Here is a 25237-nt window from a genome sequence, read left to right on the forward strand (position 1 = left end):
CACTCATAAACACTCACAGAAACAATGCTTTAGTTATGTCTCTCACTATTTACTTTTAATGTCTGCTGTGACCACACACACACACACACACACGTGTGTAGAAATGGAGATTTTATTGTGTAGATGTACAAATGACATTTCACTGCATTAAACACTTCAAATAACAGAAAAATCAGTATTTTGGTCCTGGACATCTGAGTATAGATCAACACACACACACACAGCATGTCGGTGTAACAGAGGAGTCATTTCACACTGTTTAAAACACTTTTTTAAGAATCATGAAAAAAGGTAATGAAAGGGTTAGGGTACATTCAGCTGGTGCGCCTTTCATAGGCTTCATCAGTAGTGTCCATCGCATCACTACCCCAACCCCTGTACACTACTCTTCTTTATTTAAAAAAGTTGTAAAAACACATTATAAGACAGTAAATTAAAACCACCGAGTGTGGAGCTGCCCCACCTCATTACACAGCCTGACCAATCAGCTGAGCAGATTCTGAATGGGGCAAGATAGGGGCAGAGCTACGGGCATGGTCTGGTTTGAGATTAAGGATGTGTTGTCGCAGATGGATGAGCCAGTCTTCCTGCACAGACAGGGGTCCACTGAACACCTGCTCACAGAACCTACACACACAAAATCAGACAGGCCTGTGAGACACATATGTGATGTGCACAGGTGTACAGGTGTGTGTGTGCACGCGCGCATTCACCTCACCTGCACTTCAGTGAATAAATCTTTCCCACCAGTTTAACAAGACTGGTTTCAGGTGGGCGGGGCACCAGAGAAGGAGCATTACCCACACGCTTCATAGACATTCCCTCCATTCTGAGAGGGAATAGTTTAGGAGGCCGACGTTCAGAGCCTACAGGGAGCACGCACACACACAATAATATACTCTTAAAATATAATTCAATTAGAAAGGAAGGTATGGAAGAAAAACTCTGAAACATTTGACCTTTCTATGACCTTGACCCTGTTTGGATTAATTCCAAAATCAGTTAATCTGCTCATCCGTATAAATCCTAGAAACATTCATCTACTTGTTCTTAAGAGATCACACTAACAAGAATCTTACAAGAGGACGGACACACAGGCAGCCTGAAAAAAAAACAACACCACCACCACCAGCTTCACCTAGTCACAGACACATAATAATACAGGTATAAAATAATGACACCCACACCCTATATAGTTCACATCTGACTCAGGTGTGCCGACACTAACAGTCAGGGCACTATGTAGGGTGTAGAAGCCACCATTCCCTACCATATATAGTGCACTACAGAGCAGGGAAATATACAGGACAATACATGCCTTCTTAATAATACATGCTGTAACTAATGGGTAATTAAAGGTGAACAGGAAGTGAGTTCACCATTTTTCATTACCATGTTCAACAGCTGAGTGGGGGGTGGGACGATGGGATGACAATTTCCTATAGGAGGAGGAAGAGCAAGAGAGGCCCGGCCCAGTTTTACCCTGACGAGCCGCAGGGGAGGGTCGGCTCACACCAGAGCGGGCGGAGTTCGCACCATAGGCTCGAACTGGAGAGCAGACACGCCTCTGTCTCACACACACAGTCAATTATTATTGTATTTCTACACAACAGGAGTGTCCAGTATATTTTGTCTATGTCTGTACCTTGCGAATGTGCGGTAACGTCCCCTGCATGTAGAGCTGATGAAGGGCAGCGACTTTCTCAGGCTCTCTACTCATCCACTGACTGAGGGCAACAATTGGCGATTGGCTGGAGCTCCACTGCTCCCCCTGCTGGCGGAGGTGAGCACGTGCGTGACTGGCTAATGCCTTCCTGTTCTCAAAGTCAAATCCACACAGCTCACACGTAGCTTCACATACTGCGTGCGCGCACACACACACACACACACACACACACGCGCACACACACACACACACACACACTTTTTTTAAAAAACTGATTTTAAATGACTTTTCTTAGTTACTAACAAATCTTGAATTTTGACAATTAATTTTACTTTTCTGGTTTAGCTTTGTTTGTAATTTTAGGCGTGGTAGCATCATTACTCCCACAGTGTTTTTCCTGGTGGGGGTCACAGAGTCAACAGGCTGAGAAGGTCATTACAGACATCTCTAGCTTCAGCTCCTCCTGGGGGATTCCCCCAACATTCCTGAGCTGACTGAGATATAATCTGTCCAGCAGGTCCTGGTGTGCTCCAGGGTCTCCACCCAGTGGGACATGCCTGATACAGCTCGACCATGTAAGGTGCCAAAACCACCCTTGATTCAGTGGAGCAGCATATACATTCGTGCGCACACACACACACACTCGCGGGCACACACAAGGCCTCAACGTTAACTTTTCACACCTTTTGCCCTGCAGGGCAAATGGCCTCAAAAATTTTTTGCCCCCCCCCTTCAGTTTCCTTTTGCCCTAAAATTTTGCAATATTTCGATAAAATTTAAGTACACGGTTCAATGAAATACTGATGTGTTTTCTAGGGTTATAACTGAGTTTAGGCAAAAGTACATTTTAAAAAAAATATTTTTAAAAACAACATTCATTTCTGCAACAGAAGAACAAGACAAGTACTGAAAACATGAAACAAATCAAATAATCACATATGTAAGACTTACGTATGGTACAAGTACATAATACATCTTTTTATATAGGGTTTAGGACACAAAACGCACTTTGTTTTGCCTAACAATATTCCAAAGATGAATTATAAAACTAAAAACATTATAAAGCAGGAGTCTGTACTGCAGTACTGTCATCATTCAGTTTGCCATTGCATTTAGGAGGAAATTAAACAACCTGTTCTCCTCATCTACATCAGCTTCCTGTGCAGCCTCTGCAAATTGTGGGCACTGTTTATGCTGTTCCTCCGTCCACCATAGGTGGACCGCCCTCTCAGCATTATATGCATCAAGATCCGGGGCCTGTAGCCCAGGGGTTCTCAACCTTTTCTGCTTTAAGCCCCACCTATTCATACTTGTACCGAGTCAGGGCCCATTAAAAAAGATCCCCAATTATTTTGGCTCATCTATTCTATTAGAATCTAATATATCTATTGTAAAAAGTGTTTTAATGGGATGCAACATCACTCCCTGTTACAGATGGGAATTTAAATAAATGCAATAAAAACAAATTTTTAGATTGTAGGTATTGTATTTAAAACTGTATGGATGCGCCAGAAGCCAAACCCCTGCATGCAGGTCATTCTCAGTCAAAAGGGATTAATGATCCAAAAGTGGAGTCTGGTCCATTAACACAAGAACTTACTGCCATGTTTATGTTCAGCACACAAGCAAGTTATTAAAACCAAGAAGGACCCTCAAAAGAAGTGGATATAGAAACCACTCAGTGGGATTACAGTGGTGCTTGAAAGTTTGTGAACCCTTTAGAATTTTCTATATTTCTGCATAAATATGACCTAAAACATCATCAGATTTTCACACAAGTCCTAAAAGTAGATAAAGAGAACCCAGTTAAACAAATGAGACAAATATTATACTTGATCATTTATTTATTGAGGAAAATGATCCAGTATGACATATCTGTGAGTGGCAAAAGTATGTAACCCTTTGCTTTCAGTATCTGGTGTGACCCCCTTGTGCAGCAATAACTGCAACTAAACGTTTGCGGTAACTGTTGATCAGTCCTGCACACCGCCTTGGAGGAATTTTAGCCCATTCCTCCATACAGAACAGCTTCAACTCTAGGATGTTGGTGGGTTTCCTCACATGAACTGCTCGCTTCAGGTCCTTCCACAACATTTCCATTGGATTAAGGTCAGGACTTTGACTTGGCCATTCCAAAACATTAACTTTATTCTTCTTTAACCATTCTTTGGTAGAACGACTTGTGTGCTTAGGGTCGTTGTCTTGCTGCATGACCCACCTTCTCTTGAGATTCAGTTCAGGGACAGATGTCCTGACATTTTCCTTTAGAATTCGCTGGTATAATTCAGAATTCATTGTTCCATCAATGATGGCAAGCCGTCCTGGCCCAGATGCAGCAAAACAGGCCCAAACCATGATACTACCACCACCATGTTTCACAGATGGGATAAGGTTCTTATGCTGGAATGCAGTGTTTTCCTTTCTCCAAACATAACGTTTTGCATTTAAACCAAAAAGTTTTATTTTGGTCTCATCTGTCCACAAAACATTTTTCCAATAGCCTTCTGTCTTGTCCATGTGATCTTTAGCAAACTGCAGATGAGCAGCAATGTTCTTTTTGGAGAGCAGTGGCTTTCTCCTTGCAACCCTGCCATGCACACCATTGTTGTTCAGTGTTCTCCTGATGGTGGACTCATGAACATTAACCAACGTAAGAGAGGCCTTCAGTTGCTTAGAAGTTACTCTGGGGTCCTTTGTGACCTCGCTGACTATTACACGCCTTCTCTTGGAGTGATCTTTGTTGGTCGACCACTCCGGGGGAGGGTAACAATGGTTTTGAATTTCCTCCATTTGTACACAATCTGTCTGACTGTGGATTGGTGGAGTCCAAACTCTTTAGAGACGGTTTTGTAACCTTTTCCAGCCTGATGAGCATCAATAACATTTTCTCTGAGGTCCTCAGAAATCTCCTTCATTCGTGCCATGATACACTTCCACAAACATGTGTTGCGAAGATCAGACTTTGATAGATCCCTGTTCTTTAAATAAAACAGGGTGCCCACTCACACCTGATTGTCATCCCATTGATTGAAAACACCTGACTCTAATTTCACCTTCAAATTAACTGCTAATCCTAGAGGTTCACATACTTTTGCCACTCACAGATATGTAATATCGGATAATTTTCCTCAATAAATAAATGACCAAGTATAATATTTTTGTCTCATTTGTTTAACTGGGTTCTCTTTATCTACTTTTAGGACTTGTGTGAAAATCTGATGATGTTTTAGGTCATATTTATGCAGAAATGTAGAAAATTCTAAAAGGTTCACAAACTTTCAAGCACCACTGTAGATCTTTACACACTAACAAAGAAGGATTTTTCTTATGAGTTGGAAAATTATCCATCTGTTGAGTTCCCCGACATCTCAGACTACCTGGTGCTACAGACATCGTTCTACACGGACACGCAGATGGAAACCTGGAAGAGCATGGAGGAGAACAACTTTTTGTGTGTGTCTGGGTTAAAGATCTGAGGATCAGGACACTACAAGATAAATCCTTAAGTGTTTTTGCCTGGGTAAGGAGGAGTTTCTGAGCTTTTTGTCCACGTCTTTGCGATGGTTGCTAGGATGCTACAAGTTTTGGTATAAGGTGTAAACAAACCATAGCTGCTCGATTCCCAATCCTGCTGCTCTTCTCTTCCAGCAGGCATCACGGATCCATATAATTACCCGCAAACATCTCTCTCTCTCTCTCTCTGTACGTGCACGCTCTGTGTGTGTGTGTGTGTGTGTGTGTGTGTGTGTGTGTGTGCGCGCGCAAGATCTCCAGTTACTTTTGACTGCTGAGAATCCCCGGTCACAGATGCTACTTGATAGGGGGATGGTAAACACTATAGACCCTTTTCAGTCACGTGACCTTCGTAAACACGACCACCATTTTGGACATGTAGCGGACTTCGGCTCGAATTGGTTTGAATGCGAGGAAGGCGACAAACGGAGAACATACAAGAAAAAGGAGCGAGATGCAGAAAACACCTTCGCTATCCAGCGACGTAGGGCATTTACAGGGCGAGCAGAGGGAGAAATAACAACAGTAACGACACATTAGCAACGCCGTACAGAAATAACGGTTTATGGCACAGACCCTTTCGGTTCTCGCTCATCTAGCTGCTACAATGACTGTTTAGACTGCAACAATAATACCGAACACACATTTAAGTATCCGTCGTAAAGACGTGAAACTCGTCGAGTGACGAGTGTGTTCATTGATAAGCTAACACAATCTAAAAGTAGACATACCATCACACTGCCCTGGCGCTGTGTACAGTTTACCTTCTACGGTTTGTGCACTCGCTATTTGCCATTACTTTCTCCAACCCAGTGTTACAGATTACAGGGAACGGCCTGGATTTAAGAGACAAATACATGCTCCTCTTGTTTTGAACACTTATTTGTAGGCAGTGCTTAATTTGTAAAGTGGGAGGTCCCGGAGCGCAGAGGATGAGCGGCTCCGGTGCGGGAAAAAAAAAGGGGGGGGGGGGGGGGGCGGCGCTGCGCTTCTGGGCATGTTTTGTAATAACACTGCAAATTAAGTTCATCTGCAGATATTTTGTGGATGTTGTTTCATGAGAGAAATCACCAACAAGACAGATATCAAAATCAGACATTAACACTAAATAAACTTGCATTTTTTATTTAATTATTTGGGTTTTTTTTTTTGTTACATAGTCAAAAGAGGTGTCGGATCACTGGATCCAGTGTAAATAGCTGCCGGAGCCAACGCCCGAGGTTCCGGAGCGCGCTCCGGCTTGCTCCCCCTCAAATTAAGCGCTGTTTGTAGGACACTGCCTCTGATCTGTCCTACAGTCTACCAACAGCAAAGGAACACAACGCTAGCTAATGTCGTTAGCTAATAGCTACTACAGAAGAACAAAGAGGTTACAATGGGTTATTTTAGCCTATTTGGTTACACACTCGCCGCCACAGAATGTTAACAGCAATGTAATGCCTTTTCTGGCTAATTTTATTCGTCTTACCTCCAACAAAGTGGTCACTGCACAAGCGCTGGTATGCCGAGGGCTGCCAATCTTTCCTGTTTATGGCCGCTATCCATCTTCTCCGTCGGTCAGCATCTACCGGGATCCGATAAAATGATAAACCTTGCCTTGTGTGTTGATGGTTACTACATCCAGGTGCACAACAATATAGTGGCATGATGGAAGTCTTGCTGAAAATAAACACTTTCTTTGCTGCGGTAAACTACTGGTAGTACATGTCCAAAATGGCGGCTGCGTTTGTCGTGACGTCATGTGAAAAGGGTCCATATGCACCACTTTAACACCACACACACACACACACGCACGCACACCTGAAGAGAGCCAATCAGAATCATCGTTACAAATCGGGAAGAAAAAAACAAAATGATGATCAGAGGGGAGGCAAGGATGCTGGTTAATACATCTTGTTTGTTTTTTGTAATGTACTCGCTCGAAAATCATTTTTGTGCTTAAAGAAGCTGACCATAGGTTTGCCTGAGCGGGCCTAACACGCTAAAATATTTCTGCCCGAGCATCTTGGTCGGGCCAATCGGGCAATGCCCGACATTGAGGCTAGACAGACACACACACACACACACACACACACACACACACACACACACAACCCTGAGGAAAACCTAATTTCTGTATCCTGTACATGGGACCTTATAATTTCAGTCACTTCCCACTGTTTGTGACCAGAGGTAAGGATATAGATGAAGACCAACAGGTAAACAGAACTTCATCTGCAGACTGAGCTCCTGCTTCGTCACCACAGAAAGGTACAGCTACTGTAACACTGCTAACGCTGACCTGGTCCATTTGTCACTCACACACACTTCTCATGGCTCATAAATAAGATCAGTGAATGGCAGTGCAGTGGGAGCTCAAATGGTTAAGACATTGGACTTCTGATCGGAAAGTCATTTGCTCGAAATCCCACACCACCAAGCGGCTACAGCTTAACCCTGAGATATACAGTGTCTTGCAAAAGTATTCATCCCCCTTGGTGTTTGTCCTGTTTTGTTGCATTACAAGCTGGAATTAAAATGGATTTTTGGGGGTTAGCACCATTTGATTTACACAACATGCCTAAAACTTTAAAGGTGCACACTTTTTTTTTTTAATTATTGTGACAAACAATAATTAAGATGAAAAAACAGAAATCTGAAGTGTGCATAAGTATCCCCCCCCCCCAAAAAAGTCAATACTTTGTAGAGCTACCTTTTGCTGCAATTACAGTACCTTGCAAAAATATTCACCCCCTTGGCTTTTTACCTCTTTTGCTACATTACAACCTGTAATTAAAATTTTTTTAATCTGAATTTTATGTAATGGATCTGCACAAAATAGTCTAAGTTGAAGTGAAATGAGGAAAAAAAAAAATATATATATATATATATATATATATATATATATATATATATATATATATAATAAAATTTTAAAAATAGAAAACTGAAAATTGCCATGTGCATATGTATTCACCCCCTTTGCTATGAAGCCCCTAAAAAGTTCTGGTGCAACCAATTACCTTCAGAAAAAGTCACATAATTATGCCGCTTTTCCACTACCAACGCGGCTGAGTCGGGCTGAGCCGTGCCGTGCTGAGTCGAGCTGAGTGGGGCTGTTGGAGTTGCATTTCGACTACAACCGCGCTGAACCGTGCTGGCTGGAAGTGGGTGGACACATTGGGTGGAGTTAGCGAAAGTGGGTGGACGTCACGTGATGTCGTTAAGCAGCGCAAACAGTGACATCAGTGACCTTTTAAGCGGTAGTCTCACGACCCGAATAGTAAACAATAAACATGGAGGACATGGAGTCGTTAGTGTTGCTGGTCTTGGTCACCACAAACCCGGAAGGAGAAGAATTACGAATTACGAGAATTTCTGAAGCCTTATGCGCCTCGCCTCATCTATACGCTCTTGCCAGTATCTGTCCGCGTTGTCGGTGACAACAAGCCACAGCACCAAGACCAGCAACACTAACGACTCCATGTCCTCCATGTTTATTGTTTACTATTCGGGTCGTGAGACTACCGCTTAAAAGCTCACTGATGTCACTGTTTGCGCTGCTTAACGACATCACGTGACGTCCACCCACTTTCGCTAACTCCACCCAATGTGTCCACCCACTTCCAGCCAGCACGGTTCAGCGCGGTTGTAGTCGAAATGCAACTCCAACAGCCCCGCTCAGCTCGACTCAGCACGGCACGGCTCAGCCCGACTCAGCCGCGTTGGTAGTGGAAAAGCGGCAATAGTGAAATAAAGTCCACCTGTGTGCAATCTAAGTGTCACATGACCTGTCAGTATATATACACACACATTTTCTGAAAGGCCCCAGAGGCTGCAACACCACTAAGCAAAAGGCACCACTAACCAAACACCACCATGAAGACTAAGAAGCTCTCCAAACAAATCAGGGACAAAAGTTGTTGAGAAGTACAAGTCAGGGTTGGGATATATTTTATATTATATATATATATATATACATACACACACACACACACAGTTAGGTCCATAAATATTTGGACAGAGACAACATTTTTCTAATTTTGGTTCTGTACATTACCACAATGAATTTTGAACAAAACAATTCAGATGCAGTTGAAGTTCAGACTTTCAGCTTTAATTCAGTGGGTTGAACAAAATGATTGCATAAAAATGTGAGGAACTAAAAGCATTTTTTAAAACACAATCCCTTTATTTCAGGGGCTCAAAAGTAATTGGACAAATTAAATAATTGTAAATAAAATGTTCATTTCTAATACTTGGTTGAAAACCCTTTGTTGGCAATGACTGCCTGAAGTCTTGAACTCATGGACATCACCAGACGCTGTGTTTCCTCCTTTTTAATGCTCTGCCAGGCCTTTACTGCAGCGGTTTTCAGTTGCTGTTTGTTTGTGGGCCTTTCTGTCTGAAGTTTAGTCTTTAACAAGTGAAATGCTGCTCAATTGGGTTGAGATCAGGTGACTGACTTGGCCATTCAAGAATATTCTACTTCTTTGCTTTAATAAACTCCTGGGTTGCTTTGGCTTTATGTTTTGGGTCATTGTCCATCTGTATTATGAAACGCCGACCAATCAGTTTGGCTGCATTTGGCTGGATTTGAGCACACAGTATGTCTCTGAATACCTCAGAATTCATCCGGCTGCTTCTGTCCTGTGTCACATCAATAAACACTAGTGACCCAGTGCCACTGGCAGCCATGCATGCCCAAGCCATCACACTGCCTCCGCCGTGTTTTACAGATGATGTGGTATGCTTTGGATCATGAGCTGGACCACGCCTTCGCCATACTTTTTTCTTGCCATCATTCTGGTAGAGGTTGATCTTGGTTTCATCTGTCCAAAGAATGTTCTTCCAGAACTGTGCTGGCTTTTTTAGATGTTTTTTAGCAAAGTCCAATCTAGCCTTTTTATTCTTGAGGCTTATGAGTGGCTTGCACCGTGCAGTGAACCCTCTGTATTTACTATCATGTAGTCTTCTCTTTATGGTAGATTTGGATATTGATACGCCTACCTCCTGGAGAGTGTTGTTCACTTGGTTGGCTGTTGTGAAGGGGTTTCTCTTCACCATGGAAATTATTCTGCGATCATCCACCACTGTTGTCTTCTGTGGGCATCCAGGTCTTTTTGCATTGATGAGTTCACCAGTGCTTTCTTTCTTTCTCAGGATGTACCAAACTGTAGATTTTGCCACTCCTAATATTGTAGCAATTTCTCGGATGTTTTTTTTTCTGTTTTCGCAGCTTAAGGATGGCTTGTTTCACCTGCATGGAGAGCTCCTTTGACCGCATGTTTTCTTCACAGCAAAATCTTCCAAATGCAAGCACCACACCTCAAATCAATTCCAGGCCTTTTATCTGCTTAATTGTGAATGACATAACAAAGGAATTGCCCACATCTGCCCATGAACTAGCCTTTGAGTCAATTGTCCAATTACTTTTGGTCCCTTTAAAAACAGGGTGGCACATGTTAAGGAGCTGAAACTCCTAAACCCTTCATCCAATTTTAATGTGGATACCCTCAAATGAAAGCTGAAAGTCTGGACTTTATGTCCATTATATAACTATAACTTGAATATGCTTCAGTAAACAGGTAAAAAAAAACAAAATTTGTGTCAGTGTCCAAATATATATGGACCTAACTGTCTGTGTGTAATATATATATATATATATATAAAATCCAATTCTTTGATGATCCCCCGGAGCACCATCAAATCCATCATCATCAAATGGAAAGAACATGGTACCACAACAAATCTGCCAAGAGAGGACCGCCCACCACAGCTCTCGGACCGGGCAAAGAGGGCATTAATCAGAGAGGCAGCACAGGGACCAACGGTAACACTGAAGGAGCTGCAGAGACTCGAGTATCTGTCCATAGAAACGCAATAAGCCGTACACTCCACAGAGTGGGCGGGGTTTTATGGAAGAGTGGCCAGAAAAAAAAAGTTGCTTAAGAAAATACATTTGGAGTTTGCCCAACAGTATGTGGCAGACTCCCCAAACACATGGAAGAAGATTCTCTGGCCAAATAAGACTAAAACTGAAGTTTTTGGCCATCATGGGAAATGTCATGTGTGGCACAAACCCAACATCCTGAGAACACCATTCCTACAGTGAAGCATGGTGGTGGCAGCATCATGCTGTGGGGATATTTTTCATCTGCAGGGACAGGAAAGCTGGAGGACATTAAATACAGGGCAATTCTGGAGGAAAACCAGTTTGAGTCGGCCAGAGGTCTGAGACTGGGACAGATCTCTTTTATGACGTAAGCGGTTCTTTCCTCTGGCCCAGCAGAGACTTGGTGCTAGCCTGGAACCGGTTTTTCTAGCCCCAGAGCCAGTTCTTTGTCAGTGGAAACAGAAAACCCGGTTCCAAACTAAGCACTGGCCCCGAACCAGCCCTGGAACTGTTTTGGTGGAAAAGGGGCAAGAGTGGGGCTTTATGGAACAGTGGCCAGGGGGAAAAAAAGTCATTGCTTCAGAAAACGTTTGGCGTTTTCCCAACAGCATATGGCAGACTCCCCAAACACATGGAAGAAGATTCTCTGGTCAAATTAGACTAAAATTTATCTTTTTGGCCATCATTGGAAACACCATGTGTGGCGCAAACCACGAGAACACCATTCCTACAATGAAGCATGGTGGTGGCAGCATCATGCTGTGGAGATATTTTTCATCTGCAGGGACAGGAAAGCTGGTCAGGACTGAAGGAAAGATAGATGGCACTAAATACAGGGCAATTCTCAGGGATGAGAGTGGCTTGTGATGAAAAAATCTGAAAAATTAGCCGGGGGTCTGGGGGCCATAGGCCCCCAGTGGGGTCCAGGGGCGAAGCCCCAGTGGGGGCCCAGGGGGCGAAGCCCCCAGGAGCTCATGGATTTTAGAGATTTTTTACCCTAAAAACCATTTATTTCATCATCAAAATTTTACAAATGTTGTTGAAATACCATACCCTGTTTGCTTACAAAATTGACACTTATACAAAAGTAGAACTCTCTTTCAAGTACATACATTACTTAAACTTTCATTTGATAAAGATCAACTACACCTATGTAAAGGAAACATTGACATAGGCCTTTTGTGATAAATTTTGCATATACATTCCAGGTGAGCACCAACATGATGCTTCAAATTTGCTGCTCTAAATCCAAACTAAGGTAACACATTCACTGCTATATTAAATAACGGTTTATATGATTTATGAATACATTTTCCCTTTTGTTCTATAAAGTGTCTATTTACAATATATACAACTATTTCAGTTTCATGGTGCAGAACATTTATTTCTTCTTTATTTTGAGCTTTTTAGCAACAGCTAAAAGCTTGTTGGTCCTCTCCGTCTTTTGAGCCAACTCCTCTTGATTTTTCACATGCTCCAGCCTTGCTTTCTTTTGCTCCCTGTCTAACTCCTCCTTCTGCATGCTCAAAGGAAAGCAATCGGATCTGCGCGATTCAGCCGTGAAAAAGTCGGCATCTGCGCCTTTAGTTTGTGTGGAGAGATATGATCTGCAATAACATGCATTGTTGGCTACAGACCGAAACATACTTTCAGAATGCACGATGTAACCCCCAGTTCAAATAGGACTAGAAATAATCCTAGTGAAATAAATAAGAAATATTTTTATGAATAAATAGCAATAAACACATAAATAAGGCACAGTCATTAATAAATACACTTATTAGAATCCACTTAGTACAAGTTTCTATGCTTTTAATGGTGTTTGAACCATCCCTTTAATTTAATGACACTGCCCCCTTTAAGACACTGTCCCAGTTACGCACGCGCTAGTTCTAAACACTAACGGCAGACGCTAACGGAAATCAGCACGCGGTACAGACCTCCTGAATAACACCCAAATACATCGCATTTAACATCTCGAATATAGTTCAACAGTCAACCCGACAACATCTTAGCGGTGATCTTGATGAGTGTTTTGAAGAGTGTTTTGGCAGGACTAAACTCGACGTGCCTTCTAATAATAATTAAAAAAAAAAAAAAAACAATAGTAATTTGTAAGCTAAAAAGCCTGTGTCTACACTCTTTCGCCGAGTGGCAGCTGTGTTCAACTGGGGCGGGACATGACTGAATGGGTGTTTCTGATTTGTTAGCTGTCTTTAACTGGGGCGGGAGGGCGGGACATGACTGAATGGGTGTTTCTGATTTGTTAGCTGTCTTTAACTGGGGCGGGAGGGCGGGACATGACTGAATGGGTGTTTCTGATTCGTCAGCTGTCGTCCTTACACCGCATGGCATGCCCCAAGCGTTTACAAACACAGAATTCCAAGTCCTCCGCTCCAAAACCGGCAGCTTCAAAATGATTGATTTTTTTTTTTAACCGACAACCAAAAAAAAAAAAAATTTAACCGGTTGATGTTGATTCGGTCAACCACCGGTCAAACGGTCATCGGTTAACATCCCTATACCCTACCCCCCTAAAATTTTCTCAACGGATTTGCAACAATATAAAAAAGGTCCATTTTGACTGAAAAAAGCGGAATTCCACCAAAAAGCGGAAAACTCTCATCCCTGAATTCTGGAGGAAAACCTGTTTGAGTCGGCCAGAGGTTTGAGACTGGGACGAAAGTTCATGTTCCAGCAGGACAATGACCCTAAACATACTGCTAAAGCCGCACCGGAGTGGTTTAAAGGGAAACATTTAAATGTCTTGGAATGGCCGAGTCAAAGCCCAGACCTCAATCCATTTGAGAATCTGTGGCATAACTTGAAGATTGCTGCACACCAACACAACTCATCTAACCTGAAGGAGTTGGAGCAGTTTTGCCTTGAGGAATGGGCAAAAATCCCAGTGGCTAGATGTGCTAAGCTAATAGAGACATACCCCAAGAGACTTGCAACTGCTACTACAGCAAAAGGTGGCTCTACAAAGTATTGACTTGGGGGGGGTGAATACCTATGCACACTCCAGCTTTCTAGGTGGGTTTTTTTCATCTTAATTATTGTTTGTGTCACAATAAAACAACAATTTGAACCTTTCAAGTGGTAGACATGTTGTGTAAATCAAATGGTGTTAACCCCCAAAAATCCATTTTAACTCCAGCTTGTAATGTGACAAAACAGGACAAACACCAAGGGGGATGAATACTTTTGCAAGACACTCTAGGTAAGTCATTCTGATAAGGGTGTAAATGTAAAGACCCCAAGCTACTTAAACTCTTCCACCAAGGACACAATGCCCCATCTCCTCTCATCTCATATCCCCAGTAGGGGTCAACACTGTCCACACTTGCTTAGCAGAGCTGGTGTATCTGAAAGTCTTCTTCAAAGGCCTCCCCAAACTCCAGCTGAATCAGGAGAGCTCTCCATGAACATTACTCGGAAGATCTGCTTCACCTTGACAGTTTCCCTTATCACTGGTGTTAGGGTTGCCTCCAAGACCGGCCCAGACAGCCTTCTCCGAGTTCCGTGGGTGGCCAAGTCACCATGCTCGCTCACAGACACGACCTCCAGGCCTGCATTCAGCGGAGGGTCCCAGTAAACTAATCTGGAGTGCACTTGGTGTTTTTGTACCTTTCACAGGAGTCTGTAGAAACACTCTTTGGCTGACCTCTGCAACAAGCTTCCGGGGACACACAGCACTGACATTCACAGATGTACACAAACCCCTTCATCACCATGAGATCTCAGTGGTTCTTAACAGCTTTCATAAACTTATCGAACTGCTTTCAAAATCGACTTTCCCTAAACACTACAAGAGTTAAACCCTACTGAAGTGATGTAGTGACAGGTGTACCTGAACTGGCACCGTCTGTCTCCGTTTTCTCTCTGCAGAAGTCCACAGGTGACGGTGTCGCCTCTGACCCCTGCCATCTGCCCTCTCGGACCATCAGCTCATACAATGTGTCGATGGGTGAAGCGAACGGTGCCCACTTCACTCCCAGTTGGCGCAGATGAGCACGGGCGTGGCACGACAGAGCTTTGCGGCTATCAAACAGATCACCACAGTAATCACACCTCACAGGTTCGGTCACACTCACCTCCACCTGGGGGCCTGATATATACACACACACACACACACACACACACACACTTCCTTCATAAAAATCTGGTATGGTACTAGTCATGGTATCAGGTGTCTGTTGATGTTATTCATATCACAGAAAGTCCACAGAGAACAATAAAACGGTGGAAAGAAGCTCAACACTTACCTGTCATTAGATTCCGATTGGCTGGAACTGTGGTCTGATCAGCAGCTGATTGGACAGTAGTTAAATTCAGCTGAATTGGAGGTGTAATTTTTGTTTTGGTAGATTTTCCAGTGGAGATGTCCAACTCCACCAGCTCATCCTTCAGTCTGGACACAACCAGCCTCGAGCCCTTTCTGGCTTTGGGCACTCGGACAGGGGAGGGGCCCAGTGCAGGAAGAGGTGGAGCTTCAGACTGAGGCTTGGGCAATTGGGAAGGGGAAGGGCCTGGTGCAGGAAGAGGCGGAGCTTCAGATGGAAGCTTGGGCAATTGGGAAGGGCCTGATGCAGGAAGAGGTGGAGCTTCAGATGGAGGCTCGGCTTGAGTCAAGGGTGTGGTCTGTGTGGGTTGAGGTATACTACTACAGCTACGACGAGCCATCAGCTCTCTGAGTGTCGCCATCGGTGAGCCGTGAGCGGTCCAATTAGTGACACCGAGTTGGCGCAGGTGAGAGCGGGCATGGCTCGCCAAACTCTGAGTCTTCTTAAAATTTTCTCCGCAGAACTCACAGTTTGCAGTCTTTGATGAACCACCTGACAGGAAATAACATGTTATCACTTAAGCAGTACTGAGGTTTTGGCTGAACAGAAACAAAAACAAACACACTCACTGTCTCTGTGTGTTTTCTCTCTTGGTAGTGAGACCTTCTTCTTCTTTTTAACAGGAGGCGGGGTTAACAGACCCATGGGGAGGTCTTGACCTATGGGCTCCTCAGGGTCCTGACCCATTGGTCCCACCTCCTTTTGGAGCAGATCATGCAGCACCTGTATGGGTGGGGCTTTAGGGTCCAACTCCACTCCAAAATGGCGCAGGTGAGCTCGAGCATGACTGGTGAGGCCCTTCTTTGTCTCATACCACACCCCACATAATTCACACACATGTACACAATCACGATGGGACACACCTGAAATATCCACTGTGTCCCCCCCCACACACACACATACACACGTCAGATCAGTGCTGATGATTCACAGTTCATGATATTTTCAAACTGTGTTCACCTGCAGGCTGTCCTACTTCACACACCTCACTCCTGCAGCATGTGCAATATAATGTGCAATACCTCTCCTGCTGCCCCCCCCAAATATCTTATTTTTTTTATATTTGTATATGTAAATACTTAATTTATCTAGAAGTTCTCTATTTTCTATTCTTTGTTTATCCTGCAATGATGCTGATGGAATTTTAATTTCCCTGAGGGAATCCTCCCAAAGGGATCAATAAAGTTCAATCCAATCCAATCCAATCCAATCTAATCTAATCTAATCTAATGGGATCTGTGCGTGTGTGTATACACTCACTCAGGTCGAGGCATGTGTCCGTTTCCTGTGGAGCTCCCAGTGGTTTGGACAGAGCTGGGAGAATGGGTGGAGTCTTGGGTGGTTTGTGGTGATGGAGTGGAGATGATGAGGGTGAGGAGGAAGAGGAGGAGTCGTCTTTCAGTGATGCAGGGACAGGAACACACTGTCTCTTCACCAATTCACCAATTTTGATCTTCAGTTTGGTTCCTGAACCATGTTTGGCTCCATGTTTACTGCCGTGTTTGGTTTGGAGTTTGGTGTGTGTTGCGGTGGTGCTGTGTGAGTGTTTGGGTGTAAAGGGCAAAGCCCCATCCCTCTCAGTGATCAGTTCATACAGCAGGCTGATGGGGGCACCGCTGCTCTCTGACACACACACACCCAACTGACGCAGGTGAGACCGGGCATGGCTTGATAACCCTCGCCTCGTCTCAAAACACGTACCACACACTTCACACAAATGCATGGCCACTGCTGAGGCAAACACACACACACATATACACAGTCAGTGTGACGTTTGCACCACGTGGTTGATATGAAATCATCAGAGTTCTGAGAACACACAGTTAATAAAGTCAGCCCTTTAGTTAAACGTGTACGTGTCTAGTTGTGCATGCGTGTGTGTGTGCACTTACACTCAGCCTCATCATCACCTGTTTGCTGCTCACTAACTGGAAACTCAGTATCGCTCTTTCGCACCATCTCGCCACCCTTCTCCACAACTCCACCTTTCTCCATGACTCCTCCCTTCTCCACAACTCCACCTTTCTCCATGACTCCTCCCTTCTCCACAACTCCACCTTTCTCCATGACTCCTCCCTTCTCCACAACTCCACCTTTCTCCATGACTCCTCCCTTCTCCACAACTCCACCTTTCTCCATGACTCCTCCCAATAGAGAGAAAATCAGAGGGTCGAGTGAAGGTGACAGCAAACTGACAAAAAAAAAAAAAGTGTTCAGTGTGAGAAAGTGTAACGTCACCAGCGCTGTGAGACAGTTTTACACAGTGAGAAAGTTAGAGGAGCTTCTTTTTTTTTCAGCCAACTGTCTTAAAGTGGTTCGTTTCCCAACACACCCGACAAGCGCTGAAAAACAGACAGGACAGAGCTGAATGCGAAACAAAATCATATCACAGAAATAAAGGTCTAATAACCTCCATGAGGGTGTGGATCAGTTCCCTGTGAGGATGGAGTTTATCAGCTGGACAGGAGCGGTGTCGCTTTTAAAGGTCATTAATTTAATAACGTGTCTAAAATTCGAATGTACAAACCAACACTCATTTCTTACTCATTATTTAAAATACATGCTGTAGTGATGAGTTCTTACAAAGAATAATAAAATAACTGTTAGTCTCGATAGATTACAGCAGCACTGACTCTTAATAAAGAACCGGAGAGTTTAAACTTCGATCATTTCACAAAACTCGTTTTTATTACATTAAAATTTCCATTTTTTATGTTTAAAGTCAGAACACCACATAGTTCAGTATACAGATTTTAATTAAAAATAAACCTGGTGAAGATTTCAACTCTGCTATAATATCAAATCAAGTTTATTTGTACAGCGCTTTTAACAATAAACATTGTCGCAAAGCAGCTTTACAGAATTTGAACGACTTAAAACATGAGCTAATTTTATCCCTAATCTATCCCCAATGAGCAAGCCTGTGGCGACGGTGGCAAGGAAAAACTCCCTCAGACGACATGAGGAAGAAACCTCGAGAGGAACCAGACTCAAAAGGGAACCCATCCTCATTTGGGCAACAACAGACAGCCTGACTATAATATTAACAGTTTTAACAGGTATAACCCTCAACTGTCCTCATGGGGCCGTCCTTCACAGGAGTGGGGCGATAAAACTCCGACCAGACACAGGGCACCAGGATGGATCAAGCAGGTCCGAGGGGCAGAAGAGGCCAGCATCTCAATCCCAGGATCAACATGTAACTCAGAGGGACAGATGGGGGGGGAGGGGGGAGAGAGAGAGAGAGAGAGAGAGAGAGAGAGAGAGAAAGAAAACACGTTGTTAGGTATGCCCTAAAAATGACAAGTATTAAATCTGTGTGGTAGGCTCGCAGAGACGAGAGTCTTTACATCAGGCATGACGCACAATGGCATGTTAATATGGTAAAAAATATATCATGACCTGCTCTGGCTGGATGCTTGATTGGGTGATGGGAGCACACTCCTCAGCAATGATGAGATGCAGATGGGACCCTTAGGCCTGGCCAAGACAATTCAGTTACATTTCACCGGGTCTGGGACATGCGACAGAATGTCTGACGGCCGATTCCCTGCAGGCTACGATAGCCAGTCGAGGTCCCCACCGTCTCCACCAAAAGATTTCCTGTTGACTCCATGTAACTCAGAGGGACAGATTTGGGGTGGGGGGGGGAGAGAAAGAAAACACAGGTGGTTAGGTATGCCCAATGTCACCTGAATAAGTAGGAACAGTATACATATTGCACCGAGTACAAGCAGGGACTCCGGCAACTAACTATGACAGCATAACTAAAAGGAGAGAGCCAGAAGGTAACACAGGCATGAGGGAGCCCCGGGACATAAAGCAGCCAGCCACTGCACCGTCAACAAACTCGAGTGAGCAAGCGAGTGGGGACTGACAGCATCCATACATCCCAGTTTACCAAAACACTCTATGTCTGAGGACCCTCCAGATCTACTCCTTTACCTCATAAACACCATTAACAAAAGGCTTGACTAAACAGATATGTTTTCAGCCTAGACTTAAATGCTGAGACTGTGTCTGATTCCCGAACATTACTTGGAAGGCTGTTCCATAACAGTGGGGCTTTGTAAGAAAAGGCTCCGCCCCCTGATGTAGCCTTCACTATACGAGGTACCAGCAGATAGCCTGCACCTTTTGATCTAAGTAGGCGTGGCGGGTCATAGAGGACCAGAAGTTCACTCAGGTACTGTGGTGCGAGACCATTTAGTGCTTTAAAGGTCAATAGTAGTATTTTATAATCAATACGAAATTTGATTGGGAGCCAATGCAGTGTGGATAAGACAGGCGTGATGTGGTCATATTTTCTAGTTCTAGTAAGGACTCTTGCTGCGGCATTTTGAACTAACTGGAGCTTGTTTATGCACTTATTGGAACATCCAGACAGTAAGGCATTACAATAATCCAACCTGGAGGGAACGAAAGCATGGACTAGTTTTTCTGCATCATGCAATGACATTAAATTTCTGATCTTTGCAATATTTCTGAGATGAAAGAAAGCTATCCGGGTGATGTTATCAATGTGAGTTTCGAATGAAAGACTGGGGTCAATAATCACTCCAAGGTCTTTTACTGCTGCACGTGAAGAAACAGAAAGGCCATCCAGAGTTACTGTGTAATCAGAAAACTTACTTCTAGCTGTATGTGGTCCTAGCACAAGTACTTCAGTCTTGTCAGAGTTAAGCAGAAGGAAATTTATAAGCATCCAGTGTCTAATGTCCTTAACACATTCCTCAATTTTATTAAGCTGGTGTCTCTCATCAGGTTTTGCAGAGACATACAACTGTGTGTCATCAGCATAACAGTGGAAACTAATACAATGTTTATGAATAATATCACCCAGAGGTAACATATATAGAGAAAAAAGCAGTGGACCCAAGACAGAACCTTGTGGAACACCAAACTTTACCTCGGTACGTCTAGAAATATCACCATTTATATCGACATACTGATAACGATCAGTTAGATAAGACCTGAGCCAGGAGAGGGCCATTCCCTTAACTCCCACAACATTTTCTAGTCTATCCAGAAGAATGGAATGATCAATGGTATCAAATGCTGCACTAAGGTCAAGCAACACAAGTAGCGAGACACAGCCCTGATCAGACGCCAACAGTAGGTCATTTACTACTTTAACCAGTGCTGTCTCTGTGCTATGATGAGGTCTAAATCCTGACTGATACATTTCATGGATGTTATTCCTATGTAAATATGAGCATAACTGCTGTGCCACAGCTTTTTCAAGGATCTTGGAGATAAAGGGGAGGTTTGATATTGGCCGATAATTGGACAGCTGACAGGGATCAAGGTCAGGTTTTTTAATCAGGGGTTTGATAACTGCTAGTTTAAAGGATTTGGGTACATAGCCAATCATAAGAGAAGAATTTATTATTTTTAGAAGCGGTTCAATTACTCCAGGCATTATCTGTTTGAATAGATGTGTCGGTAAGGGATCTAGTACGCAAGTTGAGGCTTTTGATGTAGAGATTAATGAAAGTAATTCAGTTTCTTTTAGGGGAGTAAAACATTCTAACTGATGATCTGATACAGTTATATTGTTAACTACAAGGTCACTTTCATTGTCTAACCTTAAATTAGTAGTTTGAATTTTTTGTCGGATATTCTCAATTTTGTCATTAAAAAAATTCATGAAGTCGTTGCTACTCCATACTGCAGGTGTGCATGTGTCTATAGTGGACTTATTCCTGGTTAATTTTGCTACAGTATTAAATAGGAATCTAGGATTATTTTTGTTATCTTCTATTAGGGAGGAGAGATATGTTGATCTCGCAGCACTAAGAGCTTTTCTATACTTCAGGAAGCTCTCCTTCCACGCCAATTTGAACACTACCAATTTTGTTTGACGCCATTAATAAACACGATGTAACCGTAATAAGCTTTTTTTTAATTCACGCTAATAAAATGAACTTTTCCTGTAATAATAAACCATGCTTTAGCTACTTCACTACACTTTAGCTCGCTAATAAGGATTTAAAGTGCTCGATAGCAGGACTGAATGATCTCCAGCTTACCAACACATCACACGATCAAAGCCGTTTTCATGCTCGCAGTGTTTTTTCTGCATGAAATGAAAATGTTTAAGTGTTTAAAGGTTTGTTTACCTGTTTGCGTGTGTTAGCAATGCAGCGCTATTGTCTGGGAGCAGGAAGTCCTGACTAACCGATTCAGCACAATCGATCTACAGCCAGCAAGCAGAAATAATCGATCAATCCAGAAAATGATCAGTAAAGAAATTGCTGTGAATTGAATGGGATCTTGGATATTTCAAAAACAAAATACAGGTGAAAAATTAATAACAGTGCAATCAAGGGGCAAAGAAATAGAAAAGAAAGAAAAAACAAATCCAATATGTATTTAATGATTTAGGACTGATTGTAAAGATGTTCATATTGGGTGTGTAAAATCTGTTTCTAAGAATCATTGGTTGATTTGAACTTAAAAAGAGATATTGACACCACATGGTTTTAAAACATTCTTAGTATCACTATAACAGGAGACACAAGCATACAGTACAAAACCCCTTCACATTATGTACGCTGGAAGTGAAGCGAGATTTGAAATACAACAGTGGGTGTGATGGATGTTTGGCTGGGAGGGGAATATGGAGTGAAGGGGAATGGGGTGGTGCTGGATGATTACTGCTGGTGCAGTGGTTAGTGCTCACAGCAAGAAGGTTCCAGGTTCCAACCTCACGGCTGACGAGAGACCTTTCTTCTTCTTGGATTTTTATGGCGGTTGGCAACTTAACGTATGAGGTGCATTACCGCCACCTGCTGGACTGGGGTATGGTTCAAGAGCCTATTCTACAACTAACCTGGGTGATAAAAAAAAAAAAAAAAAGATTGGTGACACTAGATCCTCTGAATAAGCCCTGTATCCCTCAGAAACTTAAAAACATAATTATAGCAGACATGGCCTGAGCTTACTTTCAAAAGTTCCTGTATACTCAAACTTAGTTTTTCTTTTCTCAGCTGTTCCATTAAAACATTCCTTTCTGCTTGATATTCAGGACATTCACACATGACATGTTGTACAGATTCTGGGCTACCACAAAACTCACATCTTCCATCTACATGCTTTCCCATAAGTGCTAGAGTGACGTTCAGCCTAGTGTGCCCAAATCTCATCCTTGAAAGAATGTCTTCTTCTCCCTTACTCCTGTTTGAGGATCTACATCGACCTATACTATTTTGTATGCTGTATAAATGCCTTCCAGTACGTCCACTGTCCCATAGAGACTGCCATGATTACGAGAGACCTTTCTGTGTGGAGTTTACATGTTCTCCCAGTGTCTGCGTGGGTTTCCTTAGGGTGCTCCAGTTTCCCCCCCAGCTCAAAGACATGCAGTTAGGCTAGCCAGTTCCTCTAAATTGTCCATTGATCGAGCTTGGAGAGGGATGGGTTCCGCCAAGTTTAAATGCCCTAGACACACCAATGACGGACTGTTAAAATGCCATCAGTGGTGCCCTTATGGCCCTTGCTGGCTATAGAGAAGAAGAAGAAGAAGTAAGCAATCCCCATCATTTATATCTGCCATTATTAATATTGATCATATAAATGAAATATTAATCTTTAAAAATTCTGATTTACAACTCCATACATTTTAAATTCCATTGAACTAATAATGATCTCTTTTGAGTTTATTAAAAAATGTTATTATTTGGCAGATATAAGCCTTTGATTTACTTGCATTTCTAGATGTTGTGCAATTGGAAGGAAGATAGTGTTTGGCCCACTTAGCTCCAAAGTTTTTATTGCACCTAATGTCCAAAAATGGAAATTACAACACGTACTAATAGATATTCATAATGGAAGAATTTTTCCTGCCCCACGCTCACTCTATGAACATTTTTAGTGGACGAGGAGCAGAGAGGACAGGTAATGACTGGGTTGACAGATTGGGGTAGTTTAAAATACTCCATGGCTGCCCAGATCTTGTCTTATGATCTTAGCCATGGCCTAATGGTTACAGAAGCAGCTTTGGGACCAAAAGGTCACTGGTTTGATTCCATGCACCAGCAGGAATGGCTGAAGTGCCTTTGAGCAAGGCACCGAACCCCCAACTGCTCCCCAGGCTGCTCAGGGTCTGTTGTTTGCCACTCTGGATAAGAGTATCCATTAAATATCATTAACGTAATGTAACAGTAAATAATCTGAGTTTAAAAAGAGTGTAACTGCAGGCAGTGTGTATGCTGTACAGAACCATTTCTATTGTAAGATATATTGTAAAGATGGAGAGAAGTGAAAGGGGGATTATGGAGTGGATGATGTCTGTATATCAGAAATACTTATGAAATGGAAAGGAAAAAAAATCTTAATTTTTCAATGCTCAAGTTTTGGGACTAGTTTCAGGACTTGTGTGGATTTTGAGATGCAGTCGGGCTGGACAGTTTGCTGAAGCCTGAAAATCCTGCTCAGTTATATTACTTTAAACACAGTTGAAGGAATGTCTAAAACTGCTCAGAATGAGCTGCTTTACTATACACCGGATGTCTGTATGCTGTCGACTCTCAAGTCCCTGTTACAGGGTTACTCTAAAAATTCATTCATTGAGTTTGAGACTATGTTGTTTTTAATGTCGGCCTGCATTAACTGCCGCTGGTGATGGATCACTCAAGCAACACAAATGACTCGGTAGATAAGGATTCTTTTTGAGTTGCACAGTGACAACCAACTGTAGATGTTTGAGCCAAAATATTGAAAAGAAGCACTGTACCAGTGAGAAGAGCAACAAGGAGCAATCAGAGAGCGGTGATCATGAGGCTGCAAATGCATCGGCAGCTGTCTTCCTTTATGGACAGAAGATGAAAGCATATGAAAGTAAAGTATACACCATCAATGGGATGTGCACAGTTTCTGCTGGACCAAATAACGCCATCAGCTCTGAATCAAATTAATGGTCATGCAACATAGAAGCTTTGATGCATACATGAACAGTGTGGTCCTGGAAACTTATTTCTGAATTCCAAAAATGAAATGAAAATTATTTTCACCAAGTATAGAGCTACAGAGATGCTGTTTAGGCTGCTGTTGGTAACACTCCTAGCATTTACTGCTGGACATTAACTAGATGAGTTACTGTACCTCAGTTCAGCCATTTTGTCAGGTTGATCAGCCATAGAACTGTCCTCTGGTCTCTGAGTTGTACTAAATACAGACAGATTCAACATTTTTTTAGCATCTATGTCGGGGGAAGGCTCAGTAACTTGATGTTTAAAGCTCTTTAATAGTCCTCCAGTTTAAAGTGCTGGCTGCACATTCTTAAATATCCATAATATTTCAGTGGTGTATTCTCATCCTTTCCAATAGTGCCCAAATTCATTTTACAATGTTCAAAATCTTTCTCTGGAAAACAATCTGGTACACTGCACTCCACAGGCATTGTACCAGTTGTTTTGTGAAAGACGTTTGCTAGATTGGATAATTTGTTTTATGTGCAGTGTGAATAAGGTGTGCTACTCTTGCAGCCCAGTGTTATTTGTGCATGTACTGTATAAGGGGTTATAAGTCCACACTGGTGAATCACAGTAGGGATTCCCACTAGCTGAATTACACATTTGCATGTTGCATGCTAGAAATGTGATACAATACCATGCAACAAAATACTCATATTATATATATATATATATATATATATATATATATATATATATATATATAGTTTTATGTGGTCATACTTCTTTAAAAATAAATAAACCTACAGGCAGTTGTTAGGAAAATTCAGCATGTGAGAGTGATTAAAAAAATAAAAACTGAATTCAGTCTTCTGGGTATGAAAGTGCGTGAAAAGTTAGATTAGAATTAGGATTACAAAGA

General features: G+C 42.6%; 1 protein-coding gene across 7 annotated transcripts; it reads right to left on the minus strand.

The window, feature by feature from the left end:
- Window positions 1-96: 96 nt before the first annotated feature.
- On the minus strand, window positions 97-21623 carry wiza (WIZ zinc finger a). 7 transcript variants are annotated; one of them, XM_060918518.1, is made up of 11 exons: window positions 21523-21623; window positions 17311-17591; window positions 16661-17128; window positions 15970-16275; window positions 15323-15892; window positions 14908-15165; window positions 6648-6743; window positions 1646-1860; window positions 1393-1567; window positions 719-866; window positions 97-627 (listed from the first exon to the last, which is right to left on the minus strand). In XM_060918518.1, exons 2-11 carry the CDS (start codon window positions 17537-17539, stop codon window positions 468-470), a joined length of 2625 nt encoding a protein of 874 aa, XP_060774501.1. In that variant the 5' UTR covers window positions 17540-17591; window positions 21523-21623; the 3' UTR covers window positions 97-467. The 7 variants fall into 7 exon arrangements, with proteins under 7 accessions (XP_060774501.1, XP_060774500.1, XP_060774499.1 ...); XM_060918517.1 differs by having other exon boundaries at window positions 16661-17131; XM_060918516.1 differs by having other exon boundaries at window positions 17293-17591.
- Between the last annotated feature and the right edge of the window lie 3614 nt (window positions 21624-25237).

This window comes from Neoarius graeffei, chromosome 4, assembly GCF_027579695.1.
Source record: "Neoarius graeffei isolate fNeoGra1 chromosome 4, fNeoGra1.pri, whole genome shotgun sequence".
Lineage (NCBI taxonomy): Eukaryota > Metazoa > Chordata > Actinopteri > Siluriformes > Ariidae > Neoarius > Neoarius graeffei.

What these genes read in the sequence shown, in the direction of transcription:
- wiza (XM_060918513.1), bottom strand. Translation starts at nt 17,539, where the DNA reads ATGGAGAAAGGTGGAGTTGTGGAGAAGGGAGGAGTCATGGAGAAAGGT. An exon ending in CCACTCAGCTGTTGAACATG is followed by an intron (nt 867 to 1,392) that starts GTAATGAAAAAT and finishes TGCTCCCTGTAG; the next exon opens with GCTCTGAACGTCGGCCTCCT. An exon ending in ATTTATTCACTGAAGTGCAG is followed by an intron (nt 628 to 718) that starts GTGAGGTGAATG and finishes TTGTGTGTGTAG; the next exon opens with GTTCTGTGAGCAGGTGTTCA.